Here is a 23,335-nt window from a genome sequence, read left to right as displayed (position 1 = left end):
CAAAAAGTACAGGAGTCAGAAAGCACCTGCCATGTACCCAAAGCTGGGAGAATGTGCCTGGGACAGCAGGGGCAGGTGTATCTTGAGCTCTCACTGTTCAGGCCCAATGCCCAGCAGCCGAGGCAGGAGGACTCTCGTGGACACTGGTGTTGGTGAGGACGCAGGCTCCTGATCTACCAACATGACTGATGATGAGGACTGGCCTCAGCTCTCTCTGCTGGTCTGACTCCCACACAGCCCATCAGACCAACTGCCATGAACCTTCTAGCGCCACAGCAGGTCTTGTTCCACAGCCCTGCTCTCCTCCTGGGTTCCCTGGGGGTGGGGGGCTGGGAACACCAGGCTCCACGGTAGCTGCACTCCAAAAGGGCAGAGTTCCAGAGTTCCCGTCGTGGCTCAGTGATTAACAAACGCAACTAGCATGCACGAGGTTGCGGGTTCGATCCCTGGCCTCGCTCAGCGGTTAAGGATCCGGCGTTACCATGAGCTGTGGTGTAGGTCGCAGGTGTGGCTCGGATCTGATGTGGCTGTGGTGTAGGCTGGCGGCTACAGCTCAGATTCGACCCCTGGCCTGGAAACCTCCATATGCTGCGGGTTCGGCCCTAAAAAGACGGAAAAAAAAAAAAAGGCGGGGCGGGGGGGGTCCCCAGCCTCCTGTGTGTCAAGCTTTTGTGGGCAGGGCAGAGAGACCTCTGCTAAGAAGCCCTGGGGCTGTTAGTTAGAGGCTGGAGGGGAGAACCCCTCCTAGGAGGGCGGGCAGTGGGGTTCTTAATTGCCCAGAGGAGAGAGACCTGCAGGCCAGACAGGAGAAACTCCTAGTAGGCAAAGGGTTTTCGTGGGGGAGCCAGGAGAGAGTTCCCAGCCGATTAGAAAGGCTCCTCTTTGAAGCAGGAGCTCCAACTCCGTGGGCCAGAACTTCACCTCCTCCCCGCAGCCAAGCCCCTCATTGAAACAACACATTCTGGCCTCCAGGCTGTCCAGAGTGACAGGCTGCGAGGGGAACTGGTTCTTCCAGACCTGCCCTCCTCGGACGCCTCCTCCTGGGTGCAGATGAGGGTGGAGAAGTGACACCGAAGCCCCGAGAGGAGCGGGTGGGGCGGGGAAGGGGCAGGAAATAGATTCGGCCCTCGGCAGCCTCCCTCTTCCGCCCCCGCCCCAAGCCCCGAGCCCTTTCGGTTTCCGGCCTGGGAGCCTCGCGCGCGGTCCAGCCTGGGGCACCTGCCCGCGTGCACCTGCCAGAAGGCGGAGCCTGTGCACAACGTCAGGCCCTTCCAGACCCCGCCCAGGCAGCCTCCCCGCCCGCGGTGAGTGCGGAGTGTGCGAGTGTGCGCGGTCTGCTTCCGGGGAGACCGAGGACGAGGACGCGGGTCGCCTGTGCGTCTCGCCCGCTGAGCTTCCTTCCTTCCGCCTGGGCAGGGGGAGGGCAGGGGCCTCGCCTGCCCCGCCTGTGGGAAGTAGGGCGAATTTGTGCCAAGGATGCGGTGCTCGCCAGAGAGAGTAGCTTTGGAGATGCATTAAGGTCGCTGCCGGCTTCTTCCTGAATTAAGGACTGTGCGGGAGCTAAAGCCGGGGACCTCCCTGAGCCTCGAATTCTGTTCTTTCCCACCCGTGTCCCTTCAGTCCCGTTCATTGCTCTCAGTTCCTGCCCTCGCTCCCCTTGTGCCCTGAGGCTCACCCTGTCACCCCCTTCCTTATTTAGCTTCTTACTCCTCCCCCACCCCTCCTCTTAAGTCCTCCCTGCTTATGCCCAGCGAGACTGTTGGTTCTCAGCCATGAAGCTCTGGCTAAACGCTGATGTTCTCTTGTCAAGCGAGCCCAGTCAGCCAGCACGTGTCATTTAAGTACCTGCAAAGTGCGCAGGTGGGAGGCACTGCCATGAAGCGAAGCTGAGTTTGACAAGGTTCCACCCTCAATGCACCTGCCGTCTAGGCGGGAAGATACGGTGTCAGATGTAACAAGGCAGGTTGGATTTGGGCAGGCTCTAAATAAGTGACTGAGTGACTTCACTTCTAGTCTAAAAGGCCACCGGAGTGTCCCGGGAAGGGAGAGGAGGCAGTAGGAGCCCAGGGCCTTTCCTAAACTGAGGCCCATTCTCCATAAAGGTCACACATGCAGAGTTCTCTGCTGGTCAGTGCCAGGTGGGTGGATCCCTTTTTTCCTACAATGAAAAATTATTATTGTAGTTTATAAAGATGAGTGACCCAGTAGAGGGATATTAGAACTTTAATAAATGACATTCCAGAAAAATGGAATCATCACTGATATAAAAACCACGCCTCCAGGGATGGAATAAAGTTCAGGGTTTTTTTTGTTTTTTTGTTTTATGGCTGCACCAGCAGCATACCAAAGCTCTCAGACCAGGGACTGAATGCGAGCTGCAGCTGCAGCAATGCCAGGTCCTTCGACCCACTGCCTTGGGCCAGGGATCAAACCCCTGCCTCTGTAGCAACAGAGCCACTACAGTCAGATTCTTAACCCAGTGTGCAACAGCGGGAACTCCTTTTTTTTTTTTAATAATGAATATTCAGGTTTAGAGGTGAGCTGAGGGAGGACCTGGGATCTGAACTGTAATAATAATAAAAAAAAAGAACAAGGAGTTCCTTGGTGGCTCATCAGTTGTTAAGGATCTGGCATTGTCACTGCTGTGGCTTGGGTTTGATCTCTGGCCCGGAATTTCTGCATGTTGTGGGTGCAGCCAAAACAAACAAACACAAACAAAAAAACAAGAAATGGGAGGAAGAAGAATTGTGCCCATATACTTCTGAATAAATAGATTTTTTTTTTAAGGGCCACATCAGAGGCATATGGAAGTTCCCACGCTAGGGGTTGAAGCGGAGCTACAGTTGCCTGCCTACACCACAGCCACAGCAATGTGGGATCTGAGCCGTGTCTGTGACCTACACCACAGCTCACAGCAACGCTGGATTCGCTACCCACTGGGCAAGGCTAGGGATCAAACCTGAATCTTCATGGATACCAGTTTGGTTTGTTATTGTTGAGCCACAACGGGAACTCCAAGTAGGAATTTAAAAAAAAAAAAAAGCCAGCAACACTTCCTAAAGTGTTTCTTAGTGGAGACTCTGCTGTTTTCAGGGTTTCTCAGTCTCAGCAGTAGTGCCATTGCAGGTCCGCTAAAACTGCCCTGGGCACTGTAGGCTGCTGAGAAGCATTGCAGGCCTCTATCCGCTAGATGTCAGTAGCACCTTCTCCAACTCCCCATGTGATGGTGAAAATTGTCTCCCAGATTTTCCACATGTGACCTGGGGGACAAACTCAGCCTGGCTGAGAACCACCACTTTCAGTCCTCAGTCCATGCTCTGCAGAGCAGCCCAGAGATGTCTGCAGGTGGCCACCCCACTCTCCGGCTTCCTGCCTTCAGAGGTCCAACCCTGCACCTTCCATACAGGCCCTTTGTGCTATGAGCCCTGCCAGCCTTCCAGTCCCTCTTCCCCCTCCTTCCTGCCTCGCACCCTTTGCTCTAGTATTGCACAACTACTTGTAGCTCTTTCCCACACAGCCATGGCTAGTTTGTGTCCTCACACTCACACTGTTTTCTCGCTGCAGTTGCTGATCTCATAAATGCTCCCCAACCTTTAAGGCTTGGCTTGGTGTGGGCATCACCTGGAACTTACTAGAAGCCCTTTCCCTTCCCCAGCTCTGAAGGCTAGTTCAGGCCCCAGCTTTGTGCTGTGGCTTTCTGCAGACCTCTGTCTTGGAACCTCATCAGCCTATCCTGTAACTGTCTTTCACTCCTACTGACCCAGCTCCAGAAGGGCAAGCCTGTCTTATTCAAATTTGGGGCACAGTGCCTAGCATATGGCATTTACCCAGTAGTGGTTTTTTTGGTTTTGTTTTGTCTTTTTCTTTTAGGGCCGAACCCGTGGCATATGGAGGTTCCCAGGCTAGGGGTCCAATCGGAGCTGTAGCTGCCAGCCTACACCACAGCTGCAGCAATGCTGGATCTGAGTCGTGTCTGCGACCTACACCACAGCTCACGGCAACACCAGATCCTTAACCCACTGAGCGAGGCCGGGGATCAAACCCGTGTCCTTGTGAATACTAGTCGGATTTGTTAACCACTGAGCCATGACAGGAACTCCGCCAGTAGTGTTTAATGAAGTGAGCCACAAAGAACAGTTAGAAGTACAGTAGGTTGGGAGTCAAAACACCAAGATTCTAGTCCCAGGTCTGCTACTAGCTAGCTGATTGCTTCCCTTTGATTCCTCATCTGAAGAATCAGAAACGGACTAAATGTCTAAGGGTCTTTATAAGTTAGAATTGCTGATTCTAGGATGTTCTCTTTTTTCATGAATATTTCACATAAAAGTGTTTCCCAGAGTTCCTGCTGTGGTGCAGTGGGTTAAGGATCCAACTGCAGTGGCTTGGGTGGCTGAGGAGGGGCAAGTTCGATCCTTGGCCTGACAGTGGGTTAAGGATCTGACGTCCTCGCAGATGCTGCTCAGATTTGATCCTTAGCAGGGAAACTAATGTATGCCGAGTGCGGCCAAAAAAAAAAGTGTTTCCCAAAGGCCAATGCCACCCTCTTCCTCCCTCTTCTGAATGTATACGGCTTCCTCTAACCTTTTTCTTTCTTTTTTAACTTCCTCTAATCTTTTTCAAGGTCTTTTCCTATTGACTATTTCATTTGACCCCAGAAGTAACTACGGAAGCCTGGTGGATGTAGTTTTGAACAAGAGCTATTCTTCCAAACAGATGACGTAAAAGTAAACTCTCTACCAGGTGTCACCAGCACAGAAGACAGAACACGAATTTATATTTATATGTGCAGAAAGGCCTTTCAGGCTAGTGTGACGGTGGAGTGGGAGATGGATGAAGTCTTGTCACTGAATACCTTATATTGCTGGATTTTAGAGCTCTGTGAATATAGTATATATTTTAAAAAATAAAGAATAAAACCATATGTATAAAATAAGCTACAAAGATATATAGTACAGCAAAGGGAATATAGCCAAAGCTGTAAATGGAGTATAACCTTTAAAAATTGTCAATCACTATATTATACAACTGTAATTTATATAATATTGTACAGAAACTATACTTAAATAAATAAACAAATAAAACCAGTGAATGGCATTATTTCCCAAGTATCCTTTCAAAAGCAGATGATCTACCCACCTGAGGTCAGTAGCCAGACCACATCTGTCAGAGCTATTGGCAAAGGACAGCTATAACCTAGCTTCAAGGTGTCAATCTGGTTCACTCCCTGGCAGTAGACTATAAAAAAAGGTAAATTGGGAGTTCACGTCCTGGTTCAGCGGTAATAAAACTGACTTTGATCCCTGGCCTCGTTCAGTGGGTTAAGGATCTGGCATTGCCGTGAGCTGTGGTGTATGTCGCAGATGCAGCTCAGATCTAGCGTTGCTGTGGCTGTGGTGTAGGCCAGCAGCTCCAGCTCCAATTCGACCGCCAGCCTGGGAACTTATATATGCCAAGGGCACAGTCCTAAAAAGACAAAAAAAAAAAAAAAAAGGTAAATTGGGAGTTCCCGCTGTGGCACAATGGGTTAAGGATCCAGAATTGTCTCTGCAGCAGCTCAGGTCATCATGGAGGTTCAGGTTCTATACCAGCCTGGTACAGTAGGTTAAGGATCCAGCATTGCCACAGCTAATGGTCGAGATCACAGCTGTGGCTCAGATTCAGTCTCTGGCCTGGAAACTTCAATGCCATGGGTATGGCCAAAAAAAGTAAAAATAAAAATAAAGCTAAATCAGAGTTCTCATTGTGGGTCAGAAGTAATGAACTCGGCTAGTATCCATGAAGATGCGGGTTCGATTCCCTGTCCTAGCTCAGTGGGTTAAGGATCCGGCGTTGCCATGAGCTGTGGTGTAGGTCACAGACACAGCTCTGATCCTCCATTGCTGTGGCTGCAGCTCCAATTCAACCCCCAGCCCAGAAACTTGCATATGCCGTGGGAGCGGCCCTAAAAAGTCATAAACAAACAAATAAATAAATAAAGCTAAATTGGAGTTCCCTGGTGGCTTAGTGGCTAAGGATTCAGCATTGCCACTACTGTGGCTCAGTTTTGTGGATCCCTGTCCTGGGAATGTCTGCGTGCCATAGAAGGGGGGAGGGGCTAAATTTGAAAGCAAGTACCACAAAAAAGGGAGGTGAAGAATTCTGATGCTAATGCTGAACCTGACCAACTGATTTCTACCTGCCACTTTGTAGCCCCTCACTGCACAGCCCTGACATTCATCTAATCCTCTAGTGGATGAGCCCTGCATAAAGCTACAGTGGACAGATAACAGACCTAAGAATCATTTTTTTCTTTTTAGGGCCACACCTGCAGCATATGCAATCCCCAGGCTAGGGGTCAAATCAGAGCTGCAGCTGCCGGCCCACACCACAGCCACAGCAACACGGGATCTGAGCTGTGTCTGCGACCTACACCACAGCTCATGGCAATGCCGGATCCTTAACCCACTGAGCAAGGTATGGAACCTGTGTCCTCATGGATAACTAGCTGGGTTTGTTACCACTGAGCCAAAACCAGAACTCCTGAAAATCAACAGATTTACAGATTTAGGAACGTTATCAAGTCTCCTGGACCTGTATCTGTACTACTTGCAGATAGTTCCTTTCCAGAATAGTTCTCATAATGATCAGCAAAATGAGCCCTGTGTAGCTCTAAATAAAGACGATGTTTTATTAAATTTGTGATCGTGAGCATAGTTCTCCTTAAACAGGTTCATCATCACAGGGTGGCACAATATATATAGAGTATTCCTCTAAAGCGTGACTGCCTCCTCCTTCTCTGTAAGCCCAGTCCTGTAAGATGCAGTCAGCGGAAACCATACAGTGCAGGTGTTTCAGGGCATCAGCACATCAAAATGTTAAACCGGATAGAAGACTGAGATGACGAACAACTTAGTTTTCTCATCCAGAGGCCCCCTGGTCACCTGGACTGCTGATCTCCACCCATGGAGTAGCACCACCTTTACTGTACTCACACCTTTTCAGATCTTCATGCTATCTGGTGACCTTCAGCACTGAACATGCAATTCTTTTTTCAAGTGGCCGGGATCTTTTTTTCTTTTTTGGCCATGCCCAAAGCAGGCAGAAGTTCCCGCGCCAGGAAGTAAATCCTTGCCACTGCAGTAACCTGAACCATAGCAGTGACATCTTAACCTGCTAGGCCACCAGGGAACTGATTACACTCATTTTAATAAACGTAATCATTGTTGTTGCTGCTCTACACGACAATCTAAAATAAAAATCAGGGAGTTCCTGCTATGGCACAATGGGATTGGTGGCATCTCTGGAGCGCTGGGATGCAGGTTCAGTCCCCAGCCTGGCACAGTGGGTTAAGGATCCGGCGTTGCCACAGCTGTGGTGTAGGTTGCAACTACGGCTTGGATTCCATCCTGGCCTGGGAACTTCCATGTGCCTCAGACCCAACCAAAAAAGAATAAAAATAAAAATAAAAATTAACACTTAAGTGATTATTATGTGCTAGATACAGAATGCATGGAAGTTGAAAGTGCAGTCTGGAATTTTAAGCACTATAGGATTCACCCAGAAAAGGAACTAGATAAAAAGGTACTTTTGGAGTTCCTGTTGTGGCTCAGTAGGTTAAGAATCCAACTAGAATCCATGAGGATGCAGGTTGGATCTCTGGCCTTGCTCAGTGGGTTAAAGGATCTGGCACTACTGTGACCTGTGGCATAGGTGGCAGATGCGGCTTGGATCTGACATTGCCGTGGCTGTGACGTAGGCCAGCACCTGCAGCTCTGATTCAACTCCTGGCCTGGGAACTGCTATATGCCATGCATGCAGCCCTAAAGTAAAAGACAAAAAAAAAAAGAGGTACTTTTTTTTTTCCTCCCTTTTTACATTCACACATGTGGCATACGGCAGTTCCCAGGCTAGGGGTCAAATTAGACTTGCAGCTGAGGCCTACGTCACAGCCATGGTAACACTGGATCGAGCCACATCTGTAACCTATGCTGAAGCTTGGGGCAACACCAGATCCTTAGCCCAGTGAGGACAGGGATCGAACCTGCATCCTCACAGAGACAGTGTCAGATTCTTAACCTGCTGAGCCACTATGGAGCTCTGGTACTTCTTTTTTTGTATTCCCCTAGCATTCTCTAAAGAAACAATGTTTAAATATATTAACATCTATCACAGTATAGGAATTAACATTTGTGACACGTTAGGCACTGGGCAGTGATCGGTGCTTGGTGTACATTACATCCATAATTTTACAAGTCTCGGCTGCCTTCTAGTTTTTTTTTAAAGTGATAAAGCTACACTGGATAGACTGCTTGATCTTGTGTATAACTCTTTTTTGTTTTGTCTTTTTAGAGCCATACCTGGAGTTCCCGTCGTGGCGCAGTGGTTAACGAATCCGACTAGGAACCATGAGGTTGTGGGTTCGGTCCCTGCCCTTGCTTAGTGGGGTAACGATCCGGCGTTGCCGTGAGCTGTGGTGTAGGTTGCAGACGCGGCTCGGATCCTGCGTTGCTGTGGCTCTGGCGTAGGCCAGTGGCTACAGCTCCAATTCAACCCCTTGCCTGGGAACCTCCATATGCCGCGGGAGCGGCCCAAAGAAATAGCAAAAAGACAAAAAAAAAAAAAAAAAAGCCATACCTGAGGCATGTGAAGGTTCCCAGGCTAGGGGTCAAATCAGGAGGTGTAGCCGCCAGCCTATGCCACAGCCACAGCAACGCCAGATCCAAGCAGCGTCTGCGACCTACACCACAGCTCATGGCAACGCCGGATCCTTAACCCATTGAGGCCAGGGATCGAACCTGAGTCCTCATGGATGTTAGTCAGATTCCTTTCCACTGAGCCACAACGGGAACTCCTTTGTGTAACTCTTTCAAGAAGTAAAGAAAACTTGATTTTACTTTTAAAATTTTTATTACATACTACAAAATACACTGCATGCTACATAAGATACGTTATAACCTTCTAGCAGGGGTAGACGAGCATAACTGAGTTATTTTTCATCAATCAGGAAAGTGCTTCCTTAATCAATGTTCTCCAAACCCTGAAAAACAGTTTAAATAGGAAAATGTGAGAATTCTATTCCTGACAAAGATGTACATGTACTATAACCTATAATGACTCTGATAACCTAATTTCCATTTTCTGACAGTAGCAAACGTATCACTTTATATGAAAAGACAACCTCCCCTCCCCCACGCTGCAATGAGAACTAAAGTCAAGCAACTATCTACCTTCTACAAAGCACCCTCAGAGTCAGAGGACAGTAAAGTATAACCATTTTATAAAATAACAGCCAACATCAGGAAGATATCATTAGCCTCATTCTACTTTTCTGCAGATGAAAAAAAAGGAGGCTCAGAGAGGTTAAAAGTCTCTTGCTTAAGTCAGTAAGGAAGTAGCAGAGCCAGAATTCAAGTTCTTGGACCCCCAACGTCAGGACTCTTGCCCTGTAAGCATAACACTATTTTATTCAGAAGACTCACTCTATCTTATCAGTTCATAATTTAATACTTCAGAAACGATGAAGTAAAAGACTAGTGATGACATCTCTTTCAGATGTTAAAATAACAGTCTAGGTATTTTGTTCTATTGCAGTAAGAATAACCATGAGAGAAATTAAAATTGCCTAGTCCTAGGAGCCACCATGTAAAAATCCTAATTTATTTGTTCTGGCCAGGGGCACAGGAATCTGCATACAATGGTGTTTTGTTTTTTTGGTTTTTTGGGGTTTTTTTGGCTGTGCCTTTGGCATGTGCAAGTTCCCCTGCCAGGGATTGAACCCGAGCCACAGCAGTGACTCAAGCCACTGCAGTGACCAGGCCAGGGAACTCCCTGATGGTTATTCTTGAACCATGCTTTGAGAAATACTGCTCTGATGAGTAGGTATCTATCATCGTGTTTATCAGATAGTAGCTTCTCAAATAGCACAATACTGAGAGGCAGACCACCTAGGCCGAGTCCTCAAACTGTTATTTAATCACTCTGCCCTGTTTTCTCATCTAGAAAATGGAATTAATATTTACCTAGATCTGCTGTGAAGAGTGAATTAGCAAGAATATTAAAGAGTTAAAAATTTTTTTTTAAATAATGAGAATAAACTCCTACAATGTATAAGAACTTACTATTACATTGAACTGTATGAAAATACTACTGCTTGGCCATTTTTGACCCACAAAAACGGCAGTTTCAGGAACTTTCCTTGTGGAGCAGTGAGTTAAGGATCCAGCATTTCTGCAGCTCTGGCACAGGCCACAACTTCAGTGAGGGTTCAATCCCTGGCCCAGAGGAACTTCCACATACCATAGGTACGGTCAAAGCAAAAAAGAAAACCAGGAGTTTCATATGACTGAAATATAAAATTATAGTGATTCTTTAATGTACTGGTACAGGAATTGGCAAACCAATGGTGCATTTGTGAAATAAGCTTATATATATATGGAAGTTTTATTTCAAATAAAAAGTAAACTGTTCCATAAGTAGATTATTGTGACAACTGGCTATTTCTTGGAAAAAACTAAAGTTAAATCCTTGCATCACGTTATACCCCAAAATGAACTGAAGATGGGTCAAAGCACTAAATGTAAAAAAGGAAAAAACAGACTGTAAAGGTATTTGGGGAAATCATAGACATATATATTTAAAAAAATTTTTTAGACACATATTTTTAGAATCTGGGTAAGAAATTCATTTGTAAGCAAGACATAAAATTCAAAATCCAGAATGATAAGATATGATAAACTGAACATCACGATGAAAAACTGACAAAAGCCATCATAAAGTGAAAAAAGACAGCAGACTGGGGAAAATACTTGCTGCATATAAAATAGACAAAAGATTAATATCCGTAATACGTATATAAGAACCCCTGTAAATCAAAAAGAAAACCAACAGAATAAGCAAAGGACATAGGAAGACAATCCACAGAGTAAGAAATGCAAATCATCATTAAATATGTAAAAGGCTGCTCAACTTCACTAGTAGACAAGAAACTGCAAATTAACTCTGTAAAACCTTTGGCAAAACATTAACCAGAAGCCATTTCCACCGTGACAGATGGCTAGCATCAGAGTCACCTTACCTTTGTCACATGGTAACGATTAACTCCAGAGATGCACCTATCTCTTTCCATCAAATTCCACTGATATGAAAAATGGGCAACCCTTTTTTCCTAAAATGAAAATTAGTATTATTGTAGTTTATAAAGATGAGTGACCCAGTAGAGGGATATTAGAACTTTAATAAGTGACATTCCAGAAAAATAGAATCATCACTGATATAAAAACCAAATTAACAGAGTTCCCGTTGTGCATCAGCAGTAACGAACCCTACCAGGATCCATGAGGATGCAGGTTCGATCCTTCACCTTGCTCAGTGGGTTAAGGATCTGGCATTGCCATGAGCTGCAGTGGAGGTCATAGACTTGGCTTGGATCTGGTGTTGCTGTGGCTGTGGTGTAGGCTGGCAGCTGCAGCTCCGATTCGACCCCCTAGCCTGGGAACCTCCATATGTCACAGGTGCTGTCTTAAAAAGCAAACAAAAACAACCAAATGAACAACATAAGACTAGGAGTTCCCGTTGTGGCTCAGCGGATCAGGATCAGGCTCAGCCTGACAAAGTGTCCCAGAGGATGAAGGTTCAATCCCTGGCCCCAATCAGTGAATTAAAGATCTGGCGTTGCCACAAGCTGTGACATAGGTCACAGATGCAGCTCGGATTCTACCCCTAGCCCAGGAACTTCCATGTGCCGCGGGTGTGGCCCTAAAAAGAAAAAAAGAAAAAACATTAGACCAGAGTCCTAAATAAATGCAGACCACTAAACTGTAATTAGTATGGTAACCATGAGTTCTTAAAATTTCTATTTTAACCGGCATCATTTGTTCTTTCCTTCTTTTTTTTTTTGAGACATGACTACTTGTTCCCTTTGGGGACCTTCATGAGAAGAAACAACAGCAGCAGATCACACTTGAAAAATCACAAAACCTGAAAGCAAATACACTTAGACTCTGTACTCCAGAAATGATGTGAAGAACTAGTTAAAGAGAAAAACTACAATCTAATGTGAAAAAGAGGATCTTGGCGCTAAATTCCTAAAGGCTTACATGGGAAAGTGGGGGGATAAATAAACAAATGTCAAGGTAAAAAACCTAGTGAAGGCTAGAAAAAACTGAAAAACGAGAAGCTACCGATAAATGGATGCGAGAAATTCAAATCAAAATCCAGCAAGAAAGGAGACTACACGTCAGAAGGAGCGGGGCCAAGACTAACTGACGCCTCTCTCTGCCTAGGGGTTTGACCTACATTCTTCAATCTCCTACCTTTCCAGTCCCCAATCTCTGCTTTGCCCTCCCGCCCACTCTTCACCCAGCAACCAGCTATCTCTAGCTAAAGTAGAAGATGGTTCGCGTCCGGCTTCATTCCGCAAGCCTCAGCTTTTAGGCTATAAAAGGGGGGGGGGGCGTCCTCTGTATTCCCCACCTCGGAGAGGGGCTGCGGGTCCTAACGGCCTCCCGACCCCACCGCCCAGTTCTTAATGGCAGTTTGTGGGGGGCCGCCGCCAGGCCGGAGAAGCCGCCTTACCTTGCCCCCGTTAGTGAACTTGTGGATGTGAGCAGTGGCCATTCCCGGGATGAACAAGCACGCGGCCATGACGGCGATCCCGGGGAGAATTTCGAACCACATCGCGACGCGGTTACCAAGGCTAAATCCTTCTTCCCAGCCCCTCAAAGGTGACCCGACTTTGATTCCTTCCCCGGAAGCTCGGCGCGGCGCGCGAGTGGGGCGGGGCCGCGTCCGCCTCCGGAGGAAGCGACGGGGCGCGGCAGGGCTCAAGAGTGGTGCGCGCCGGGGCTCTCGAACGCTTGAACTCCCGCAGCCCTTTTTCAACCGGCGATTTTTGTCCCGACTCGCGGCCGAGCGCACGACGTGCAGTGACGTGAAGAAGCCCCGCGCCACCTAGCAGGCCTCAGTCGTTCCGGAGCTCAAGACTCTTAAGATGGCAGAACAACTTTCTCCGGGAAAGACAACGGACCAGGTGTGCACTTTCCTTTTCAAAAAGCCTGGGCGGAAAGGGGCTGCAGGCCGCCGAAAGCGCCCGATCTGCGACCAAGAGTCCGGAGACAGCAGCAGCAGCAGTGACGAAGGCAGCACTGTGGTTCGCCCTGAAAAGAAGCGGGCGACCCACAATCCGATGATACAGAAGACCCGTGGTAGCGGTAAACAGAAGGCGGCTTACGGCGACCTGAGTAGCGAAGAGGAGGAAGAGGAGAACGAGCCCGAGAGCCTTGGCGTGGTCTACAAGTCCACTCGCTCGGCGAAACCCGTTGGGCCAGAGGATATGGGGGCGACTGCTGTGTACGAGCTAGACACAGAGAAGGAGCGTGACGCACAAGCCATCTTTGAGCGCAGCCAGAAGATCCAGGAGGAGCTGAGGGGCAAGGAAGATGACAAGATCTATCGGGGAATCAATAATTATCAGAAATACATGAAGCCCAAGGATACGTCTATGGGCAATGCTTCCTCCGGGATGGTGAGGAAGGGCCCCATCCGAGCTCCCGAGCATCTGCGTGCCACCGTGCGCTGGATTACCAGCCTGACATTTGCAAGGACTACAAGGAGACTGGCTTTTGCGGCTTCGGAGACAGCTGCAAATTCCTCCATGACCGTTCAGATTACAAGCATGGGTGGCAGATCGAACGTGAGCTTGATGAGGGTCGCTATGGTGTCTATGAGGATGAAAACTATGAAGTGGGAAGTGATGAGGAGGAAATACCATTCAAGTGTTTCATCTGTCGCCAGACCTTCCGAAACCCAGTTGTCACCAAATGCAGGCATTATTTCTGCGAGAGCTGTGCACTGCAGCATTTCCGCACCACCCCGCGCTGCTATGTCTGTGACCAGCAGACCAATGGCGTCTTCAATCCAGCGAAAGAATTGATCGCCAAACTGGAGAAGCATCGAGCTGCAGAAGAGGGTGGTGCTTCCGATTTCCCAGAAGACACCGATGAGGGTCCAATTCCCATTACTTAGTTTTCCCATTATTCTCGAATCGCGAAATAAATGTTGTTTTGAAAATCTTAATTCGTGTCCTTCCTTTTTAGGGAAAGTGAGTGAGAGGGAAAAGGCAGGTGGCAAAGTAGGGTTCTGGATAGGTGGCTTGTACAGGCATCAAGGTAGGTGTAATCTGGGTTTTTACCTGGTATAAATGCTGCCTGTGTGTAAGATACTTTTCAGAACCCTTTGGCATACATTTAGGGCATGGGAGAAATTTGAGAAAAGAGAATTTGCTTGAAGTAACCAAAGCTGTGATGAAAGTAAGAACTGAGCCAAGTGCTTATATCATATTTCTGCATCACTTAATAGTTTACAAAAATACGTTCATGCATTAATTCTTTTGGGAGCCCATACTACTTCAAAATACACCCCAGCGGAGGTGTGTGTGTTGGGGGGGTGTTGGAGGAGCAGTGAGAGTAGGAGGATTGTGTTGGGGGACTGGTAGCTAGCCTCATGGGATGTGTGTATGTGTGTGGGAAATGCTCCTTGCTGTCTTTGAAGCACCTATAGGTAACCCCCCTTCCATGGATGATGGAAATGGTCTATGCTCTGCTCTGCTGTCCAGTATGATAGCCACTAGCTTCATGTGACTGTTGAGTAACACTGATAGCCACTGTTTTGGACATGCAGTTCTAGACTGACCTTGCTGACCTGCAGAAGACAAAAACCCAATATTTTACTATCCATTGTCTGAAACTGTGTTCTCACAGACCCTGTCATAGAGCTGATCACGCCCCATTAACCTGTGTACCTGTGTTCCCAGGTCACTGAGAACTGCTTGGTATATAATAAGCACTTAATAATAAACATGGAGTGTTTTGAAAAGGGAGATCAGAGCCAAAGCCTTGAAGGCAAGCTGAGGGAGCTTTGCCTATATTCTGTAGGTAATGAGGAGATAGAGTTTGGGGAAGGGAACAAAATCAGACCTTTTTTTTTTCATCTTTTTAGGACCGCACCCATAGCATATGGAGGTTCGCAGGCTAGGGTTTGAATCAGAGCTGTAGCTGCTGGCCTACACCACAGCCACTGCAACGCCAGATCCAAGCTGTGTTTTCGACCTACACCACAGCTCACGGCAACACCGGATACTTATCCCACTGAGCAAGGCCAGGGATTGGACCCCTGTCCTTATGGATACTAGTTGGGTTTGTCACTGCTGAGCCACGACTGGAATGCCTTGGGTTAGAGTTTTTATGTTTGTATTCATTAATCCATTTAAAAATATTCTCGGAGTTCCCGTTTGGTATAGGTTGTTGTGGTGTAGGTCGCAGACATGGCTCGGATCCTGCAATGCTGTGGCTGTGGCATAGGCTGGCAGCTATGGCTCCAATTCAACCCCTAGCCTGGGAACTTCCATATGCCGTGGGTGCAGCGTTAAAAGACAAAAAATAAAATAATAAAGATATTCTTTGAATAGCTACTCTGTGTCAGGCACTGTGCTTGGCAGATTAGCCAAAAAGAGAGACATAGCCCCTGAACTCATGGAGCTGGACATCAAACAGTGCAGGTGTGGTAAGTACAAAAGTGCACTGGGTTATTCTCTCAGGATTAAGCCAATCCCACCCTGGGGAGAGTTCAGAATCATAAACTCACCTGATACGATGGTATACATTCTATAACAATGTATAAAGTATAGTACTTGAGAAGACTAGTAGGAAAAGCGCTTACGAAAGCATCACACAGGAAACTGCCATTTAAAGAATGAGACTATGAAACAGGAAAGAAGATGTTGTAGAGGCAGATGAGAAAGAGAAGCTACACTGCCATCGAAGGCAAAGGGAAGGCGGTGTTCTAAAAGTGTCATGGGAGGTCCTGGTGTGCCTCAGTGAACCCAACTAGAATCAAAGAGGATGGGGGTTCGATCCCTGGCCTTGCTCAGTGGGTTAAGAATCTGGCGTTGCTGTGGCTGTGGTGTAGGCTGGCAGGTGTAGCTCCAATTTGACCCCTAGCCTGGGAATGTCCATATGCCACAGGTACATCCCTAAAAAGTGTCATGGAAAGAATGGCAATGAGGAGCAAAAGAAGCATAAAAATGTTTCTTTTTTTAAGAAAAAAATTAGTCCTGAGAATTTATACTAAGAAAGTTAGTATATTCAAAAGTAGAATAAAGTTTTATGGAAAAAGATACATATTGAACTGTTATCCATCATATAGACTGAGAGAAAGGATCCAGGAGAAAACAAAGAAGATGAAGAGAAAGAATGCCGCAGCTGCTGAAGGTCTCGGAGATAGCTAGGACTGAGAAGAGATGGGGTAAAAGTCATAAATCAAGAAGTTAGTCTTAAAGAGCTGAAAGGAGAAAGATGCCATTTATCTGCTACTCCACATACATTTTCTTTTGGCTGTGCGAGTGGCATGCAGAAATTCCTGGGCCAGTGTTGGAACCCATGCTATAGCTGTAAGCAGAGCCATAGCAGTAACTGAGCCACAAGGGAACTCTTAGCAGATTCTTAGAAGGGATCATAACTCCCCAAAAGTGCATAAATCAGTGGTATACTCAAGGTATGTTTCATATTTACAAGTTTATGATTACTTTTATTTTATTTTATTTATTTTTGCTTTTTAAGGCCGCACTCATGGCATATGGAGGTTCCCAGGCTAGGGGTCGAATCAGAGCTGTAGCCACCAGCCTACGCCAGAGCCACAGCAACACAAGATCCAAGCCGAATCTGCGACCTACACCACAGCTCACAGCAATGCCAGATCCTTAACTCACTGAGCGAAGCCAGGGATCAAACCTGTGTCCTCATGGATGCTAGTGGGATTTGTTAACCACCGAGCCACGATGGGAACCCCTATGATTACTTTTTTTTTTTTTTTTGGTCTTTTTGCCTTTTCTAGTGCCGCTCCCGAGGCACATGGAGGTTCCCAGGCTAGGGGTCTAATCAGAGCTGTAGCCGCTGGCCTACGCCAGAGCCACAGCAACGCAGGATCCGAGCCGCATCTGGGACCTACACCACAGCTCACAGCAATGCTGGATCCTTAACCCACTAAGCAAGGCCAGGGATCGAACCTGCAACCTCATGGTTCCTAGTCGGATTCGTTAACAACTGAGCCACGATGGGAACTCCTGATTACATTTTTAAAAGGACAATTTTATCACCTTTAATTAAATGGTGCAATATCATTTCATAGGTGAGAACTAGTTATTCCTACAAATAAAAAAAAATTAAATATGGGAGAAAAAGAAAGCACGCCAGCAGAGATGAGCTGCAGCTGGACTCTGAAGGCGCTAACCTAGTCTGAGAGCTCAGAGGTGGCTCCTCTCCCTCAAATTGAGATCTGAAATGGGGGTGGGAGAGAGCATCCCAGACAGAGGGTTAGTTTGTACCAAGGACCTGAAGTGGGAGACTGGCTTCAGCTAAGAACCCCAAGCAGTCCAGGATGGTCGGAGGAGTCATAGCAAACAAACAGCCACCTTGCAAGTCATGTTAAGGATTCTGGACTTTATCTGAAGGGCAAAGGGATGCAATCAAAGGGTTTTAAGAAAGTGAGATGAGGGAGTTCCCGTCGTGGCTGAGTGGTAATGAACCCAACTAGTATCCATGAGGATGCAGGTTCAATACCTGGCCTTGGTCGGTGGGTTAAGGATCCGGCATTGCTGTGAACTGTGATGTAGGCTGCACACACAGTTCAGATCTGGCATTGATGTGGCTGTGGTGTAGGCCGGTGGCTACAGCTCCAATTCAACTCCTAGCCTGGGAACTTCCCTATGCCGCAGGTGTGGCCCTAAAAAGACAAAAAAAAAAAAAAAAAAAAAAAAAAAAAGGTGAGACGATCAGATTTGAATTTTTTCGGCCTAGTGCATGGCATGTATTAGTTCCCCGGGCCCCAAGATTGAATCCATGCCACAGCTGTAACCAGATCCACAGCAGTGACAATGTCGGATCCTTAACCCGATGAGCCATGAGGGAACTCCAAGATTTGAATTTTTAAAAGATAATTCTGCAATGTGGGAAATGGATCATAGGAACCGAACATGAGACAGGGAGATCAGTTAGGAGGCTGGTGCACTAGTCTGGGTGTTATGATGGCAAACTGGACTAGACTGGAGGCTCTGGACATTTATTTAATAAATAGTTTTTGAGCACTAATATGCCAGGCATTGATGTAAGCACTGGAGATAACAGTTGAAGCAAAAGCACTCAAGTCCTGGGAGTTCCCTGGCAGCTCCTTGGGTTAGGGATCTGATGTTGTCACTGCTGTGGCTCTGGTTTGATCCCTGGCCTGGGAACTTCTGCATGCCACAAGCACAGCACCCCCCCCCAAAAAAAAGCACTTGAGTCCTTACTCTTATAGAATTTATATGAGAGAGCATTACAGGATTATACAGGCGACATATATAATAGAGACAGAGTTAAGTGCTATGAAGAACAACGAGGCATGGTAAGGGGATGAGAGCAATGAGGGGGTGTGGGGAAATGCTATTGTATATAGGGTAATCAGTGAGAGCCCCTTATGATAAGGTGACATTTGAGCAGAAACCTAAATGAAGCAGATTCTGGGAGAAGAGCATTCCAGACAGAGAACACCAAGTACAGAGGTTTCCAGGCAGGAGTGTGAGGAAGAAATGTAACTGGAGAGGATGAAAGGAAAAGGAAAGAACTCTAAGATTAGGTAAGGAAAGTAAGGGGAGAGGGGCAGGCTATGCACAGCTGAAAAAGATCCTTCTGGACCTTATGGGGGATAGTGGAAATGGGGTTTCTGTTACACAAGTGTCTACATTTGTCCATATTCATTGGAATGTACATGTATGTGTGTTTCACTATATGTGATTATCTCTCATTAAAAAATACCTTCAAGAGTTCCCATTGTGCCTCAGCAGTTTTCCATGAGGATGCAGGTTTGATCCATGGCCTCACTCAGTGGGTTAAGGATCTGGCATTGAACTGTGGTGTAGGTTGAAGACCCAGCTCAGATCTGGCCTTGCTGTGGCTGTGGCGTAGGCCGGCAGCTGCAGCTCCAATTCAGTCCCTAGGCTGGGAAACTCCATATGCCGCAGGTGCAGCCCTAAAAAGAAAACAAAAAATGCAGAATTCTTGGTTGATTGTATTTTCTTTGAATTTATGGTCCCACTTTCTTTTGGCCTCCATTGTTTCTGATAAAAATCAGCTTTTATTTTTTACTTTATTTTTTATTTTTTGTCTTTTTGCCTTTTCTAGGGCCACTCCCTCGGCATATGGAGGTTCCCAGGCTAGGGGTCTAATCAGAGCTGTAGCCACCAGCCTACGCCAGAGCCACAGCAATGCAGGATCCAAGCCACATCTGCAACCTACACCACAGCTCACGGCAATGCCGGATCCTTAACCCACTGAGCAAGGGCAGGGATCGAACCCGCAACCTCATGGTTCCTAGTCGGATTTGTTAACCACTTCACCATGAAGGGAACTCCAAAAATCAGTTTTTAATCTCATTGGGGTTTCCTTGTAAGTGACGAGTCATTTTTCTTTTGCTTCTTTCAAGATTTTTTCCTTGTCTTTATTTTTAATTTTTTTTATTATTTATTTCTTTATTTTTGTCTTTTCTAGGGCCACTTCCTGCAGCACATGCAGGTTCCCAGGCTAGGGGGTCTAATCAGAGCTGTAGACACTGGCCTACACCACAGCCACAGCAACACAGGATCCGAGCTACGTCTGTGACCTACACCACAGCTCTTGGCAATGCCGGATCCTCAACCTACTGAGCAAGGTCAGGGATCGAACCTGAAACCTCATGGTTCCTAGTCGGATTTGTTAACCGCTGTGCCACGATGGGAACTCCTAATTTTTTTTTTTTTTAATGAGAGCTGCAATGTTTCAGGTTCTCTCTTGTTTTTCTTTTCTTTTTTTTTTTTTTTTTTTTTTTGCATTTTTTTTCTTGACACACCGGCAGTATGTGGAAGTTCCTGGGCCAGGGATCGAACCTACACCACATAGCAGCAAGCAGAGCCACAGCTGTGAGAAGGTAGGAGCCTCAACCTGATAGACCATCAGAGAACTCCCTGTTTGTTTTTAGATTTCAGCATTTTTATTACGGTGTGTCTATTTATAGATCTCTTTACAGTTATTTTTACTTGGAGTCCATCGAACTTCCTAGATGGGCAGACTGTTTTTTAATACATTTGGGACATTTTTAGCCATTATTTATTTCTTTAAATATATTTTTTCCAATGTCCCACATTTCTCTGAGGCTCTTCATCTTTCTTCATTCTTTTTTCTCTCTATTCTTTAGATTGTATAATCTCTATGGATATATCTTCAAGGTTTTTTTTGTTTTGTTTTTTGCTTTTTAGGGCTGCCACTTTAGTGTGGCACATGGAGGTTCCCCGGCTAGGGGTCGAATCGGAGCTGTAGCCGCCGGCCTATGCCACAGCCACAGCAACGTGGGATCTGAGCCGCGTCTGTGACCCACACCACAGATCACGGCATTGCCAGATCCTTAACCCACTGAGCGAGGCCAGGGATGGAACCTGCAACCTGATGGTTCTTAGTTGGATTCATTTCCACTGCGCCACGACAGGAATTCTGGAACTCCATGTATTTTTAAGATAGGTATTTTTTTTCTATTTTTTTAAAAACTAGCAACCTTGAAAATGTGTAATTTGGATTCATAAATCAGTTGTATTACTGACTAAGCACATAATTTTGGATTCTAGTCACCAACGTATGTCTTAATTTCACCCACTGTAAAATACTGAAAACAATAGCACCCACCTCATAGGGCTGGTGTGAGGGCCAAAGGAGTTATCACACCTGATTGTCCAGCACAGGATAAAATTGAGCTTTTTTCACAATTTTTTTTCTGCACCCATTGCATATGGAAGTTCCCAGACCAGGGACTGAATCCGAGTGCAGGTGTGACGTGAGCCACTTCAGATACAACACAGCAGGAACTCCTGGGGGTTTTTCTGTTTGTTTTTGATTTCTTTTTTGGCCGCTCGCGGTACAGGGGTTCTCAGGCCAGGGATCAGATCTGATCCACACTTGTGACCTATGATGCAGCTGTGGCAACACCATATCCTTTAACCCACTATTTCAGGACTGGAGATTGAACCTGCTTCCTGGCACTGCAGATATGCCTCCAATCCTGTTGTACCACCTGTTGTTTTTGTTGTCATGAGTTCATAAGTCTTCTTTTGCCTAAACATCACCTCACTCTCAGTACACAGGATCTTTCTAAGTCCATACTAGAGAATATGGTTAACTTCCAATTTTTTTTTTTTTTTTTGTCTTTTTGCCATTTCTTGGGCCGCCCCATGGTACATGGAGGTTCCCAGGCTAGGGGTCAAATCGGAGCTGTAGCCACCAGCCTATGCCACAGCCACAGCAACGCGGGATCTGAGCCGCATCTGTGACCTACACCACAGCTCACAGCAATGCCGGATCCTTAACCCACTGAGCGAGGCCAGGGATCAAACCTGAAACCTCATGGTTCCTAGTCAGATTCGTTAACCACTGAGCCATGACGGGAATTCCGGTTAACTTCTAATTTTTGTTTGACTTTTATACCCTGTAAATTTGTTCTCCTGAGAAAATTATACATTTTCAGGATTTTAAACCTTATTTTATTTACTTTCAAGTTTACCTAAGTGTGGTATTCTCACTCAGAATTTAGTATCACTCCTCCAAGCTTCAGCCGTTTTTTTTTTTTTGTTTTTTGTTTTTTGTCTTTTTAGCCACCCCTACCCTCTAACACCCCCCCTCCCCGGGCATATGGAAGTTCCCAGGCTAGGGGTCGAATCGGAGCTGCAGCTGCTGGCCTACACCAGAGCAATGCCAGAGCCAAGCTGCATCCTCAACCTATGCTGCAGCTAGCGGCAACACCAGATACTTAAATTACTGAGGGAGGCCAGGGATCAAACCTGCATCCTCATGGATACTAGTCAGGTTCTTAGCCACAACAGGAATCCTCAGCCACTGATTTTAAACTTAAAAAAATTTTTTATAGCCACATCTTTTTAATTCTTCAGTAAAAGTTTTTCATTTCTGTTCACTATAGAAAATTTCAGATGAAAAATATTTTTGATTGAGAAATCCACCTTTGTTTCCCATGAAACTGAATTGCTTATGTCATATCTTCCATTACCTCTTGTTTTATGTCGTGAGGAGACATGTGGAGTAGCTGATTAACACCTTTTGGTATAATCCTTGACCAATGCGAAGGTACTTCAAATAATAATACTATATAATCCTCCTTTTTATATAGGACTCCAAAGTTCTCAAACATATATTTAATTTGGCTAATATATAAAATAAACTATTATCCTTTCCTTCACAGATAACATTAGAATCAGCAGCACTTGTGTGAAATTTTTTTGTACTTTACAGATTATCCTACTCCTTTCCTAATCATCTGCTTGATTTGGGTAGTTTCAGAGCTGGTCTGGATCAAAAATTAATTAAAAACAACAAACACAACAGCATTTAAATGAAAGACACTTTGATCTTGAAATTGGATGTTAATGTTATGGTTCCCATTATGCTGGGTGGAGCCAAACACTACATGACTCCCTCAAGGAATTTTACTTGTGAAAGGAGTTAATATAAAAGAGGCTGGAGTTGCCCTGTGGCTCAGTGGGTTAAGGATCCGGCATTGTCACTGTAGTGGCTCTGGTTACTGCAGTGGCTGGATTTCGATTCCTGGCCTGGAAACTTCCATATGCCACGGGTGTGGCCAAAAAAAAGAAAAAAAGAAAGAAAACTAGATTCTTTCCTAAAGCCTCCAGGGAGGAACTCAGTCCCGCCATCACCTCAATTTTAGTCCAGTGAGACCCCATCAGACTTTTAACCTTCAGAACAGTAAGATAATACATTTGTGGGGGTTTGTTTGTTTGTTTGTTTGTCTTTTTAGGCACCTGAGGCCTATGAAGTTCCCAGCCTAAGGGTTAAATTGGAGCTGTAGCTGCTGGCCCATGCTGTCACAGAAATACCAGATCTGAGCCGAATCTGTGACCTGTGCTGAAGCTGACAACAACGCTGGATGCTTAACCCACTGAGTGAGGCCAGGGATCAAACCCACATCCTCATGGATACTAGTCGGGTTCTTAACTCGATAAGCCACAACAGGAACTCCACATTTGTGTTATTCTAACCCAAAAATTTTTTGTAATTTGTTTCAGCAGCAATAGGAAACTTACATAGTGTGGGAAGAGATCAGGGGTTCAGTTTTGGACATGTTCAGAGAATCTGAATGTTTTAGACATCTAAGTGGAGATATCAAAGTAGACAAATGGATACATGAGTCTGGAATTCAGAGGAGAGGTATGGGCTACTGATATAAATTTTGGAGGAGTTCCCATTGTGGTGCAGCGGAAACGAATCTGACTAGCATC

General features: G+C 46.1%; 2 protein-coding genes across 2 annotated transcripts; one reads left to right on the top strand and one right to left on the bottom strand.

Moving 5' to 3' along the window:
- NDUFA1 (NADH:ubiquinone oxidoreductase subunit A1) lies at positions 8,868 to 13,024 on the bottom strand. The gene is made up of 3 exons (XM_003135339.5): positions 12,553 to 13,024; positions 11,054 to 11,143; positions 8,868 to 9,016 (listed from the first exon to the last, which is right to left on the bottom strand). The coding sequence occupies exons 1-3, from the start codon at positions 12,652 to 12,654 to the stop codon at positions 8,996 to 8,998; spliced, it is 213 nt and encodes a 70-aa protein (XP_003135387.3). The 5' UTR covers positions 12,655 to 13,024; the 3' UTR covers positions 8,868 to 8,995.
- Positions 12,810 to 14,052, top strand: RNF113A (ring finger protein 113A). The gene is given in 2 exon segments (XM_003135338.4): positions 12,810 to 13,553; positions 13,556 to 14,052. Coding segments are annotated over 2 exon segments (1,032 nt in total). The 5' UTR covers positions 12,810 to 12,967; the 3' UTR covers positions 14,002 to 14,052.

Source organism: Sus scrofa, chromosome X, assembly GCF_000003025.6.
Source record: "Sus scrofa isolate TJ Tabasco breed Duroc chromosome X, Sscrofa11.1, whole genome shotgun sequence".
In the NCBI taxonomy this organism is placed as follows: domain Eukaryota; kingdom Metazoa; phylum Chordata; class Mammalia; order Artiodactyla; family Suidae; genus Sus; species Sus scrofa.
Note: the sequence above shows the minus strand (reverse complement) of the source record. Positions and strands in the feature narration are given on the sequence as shown.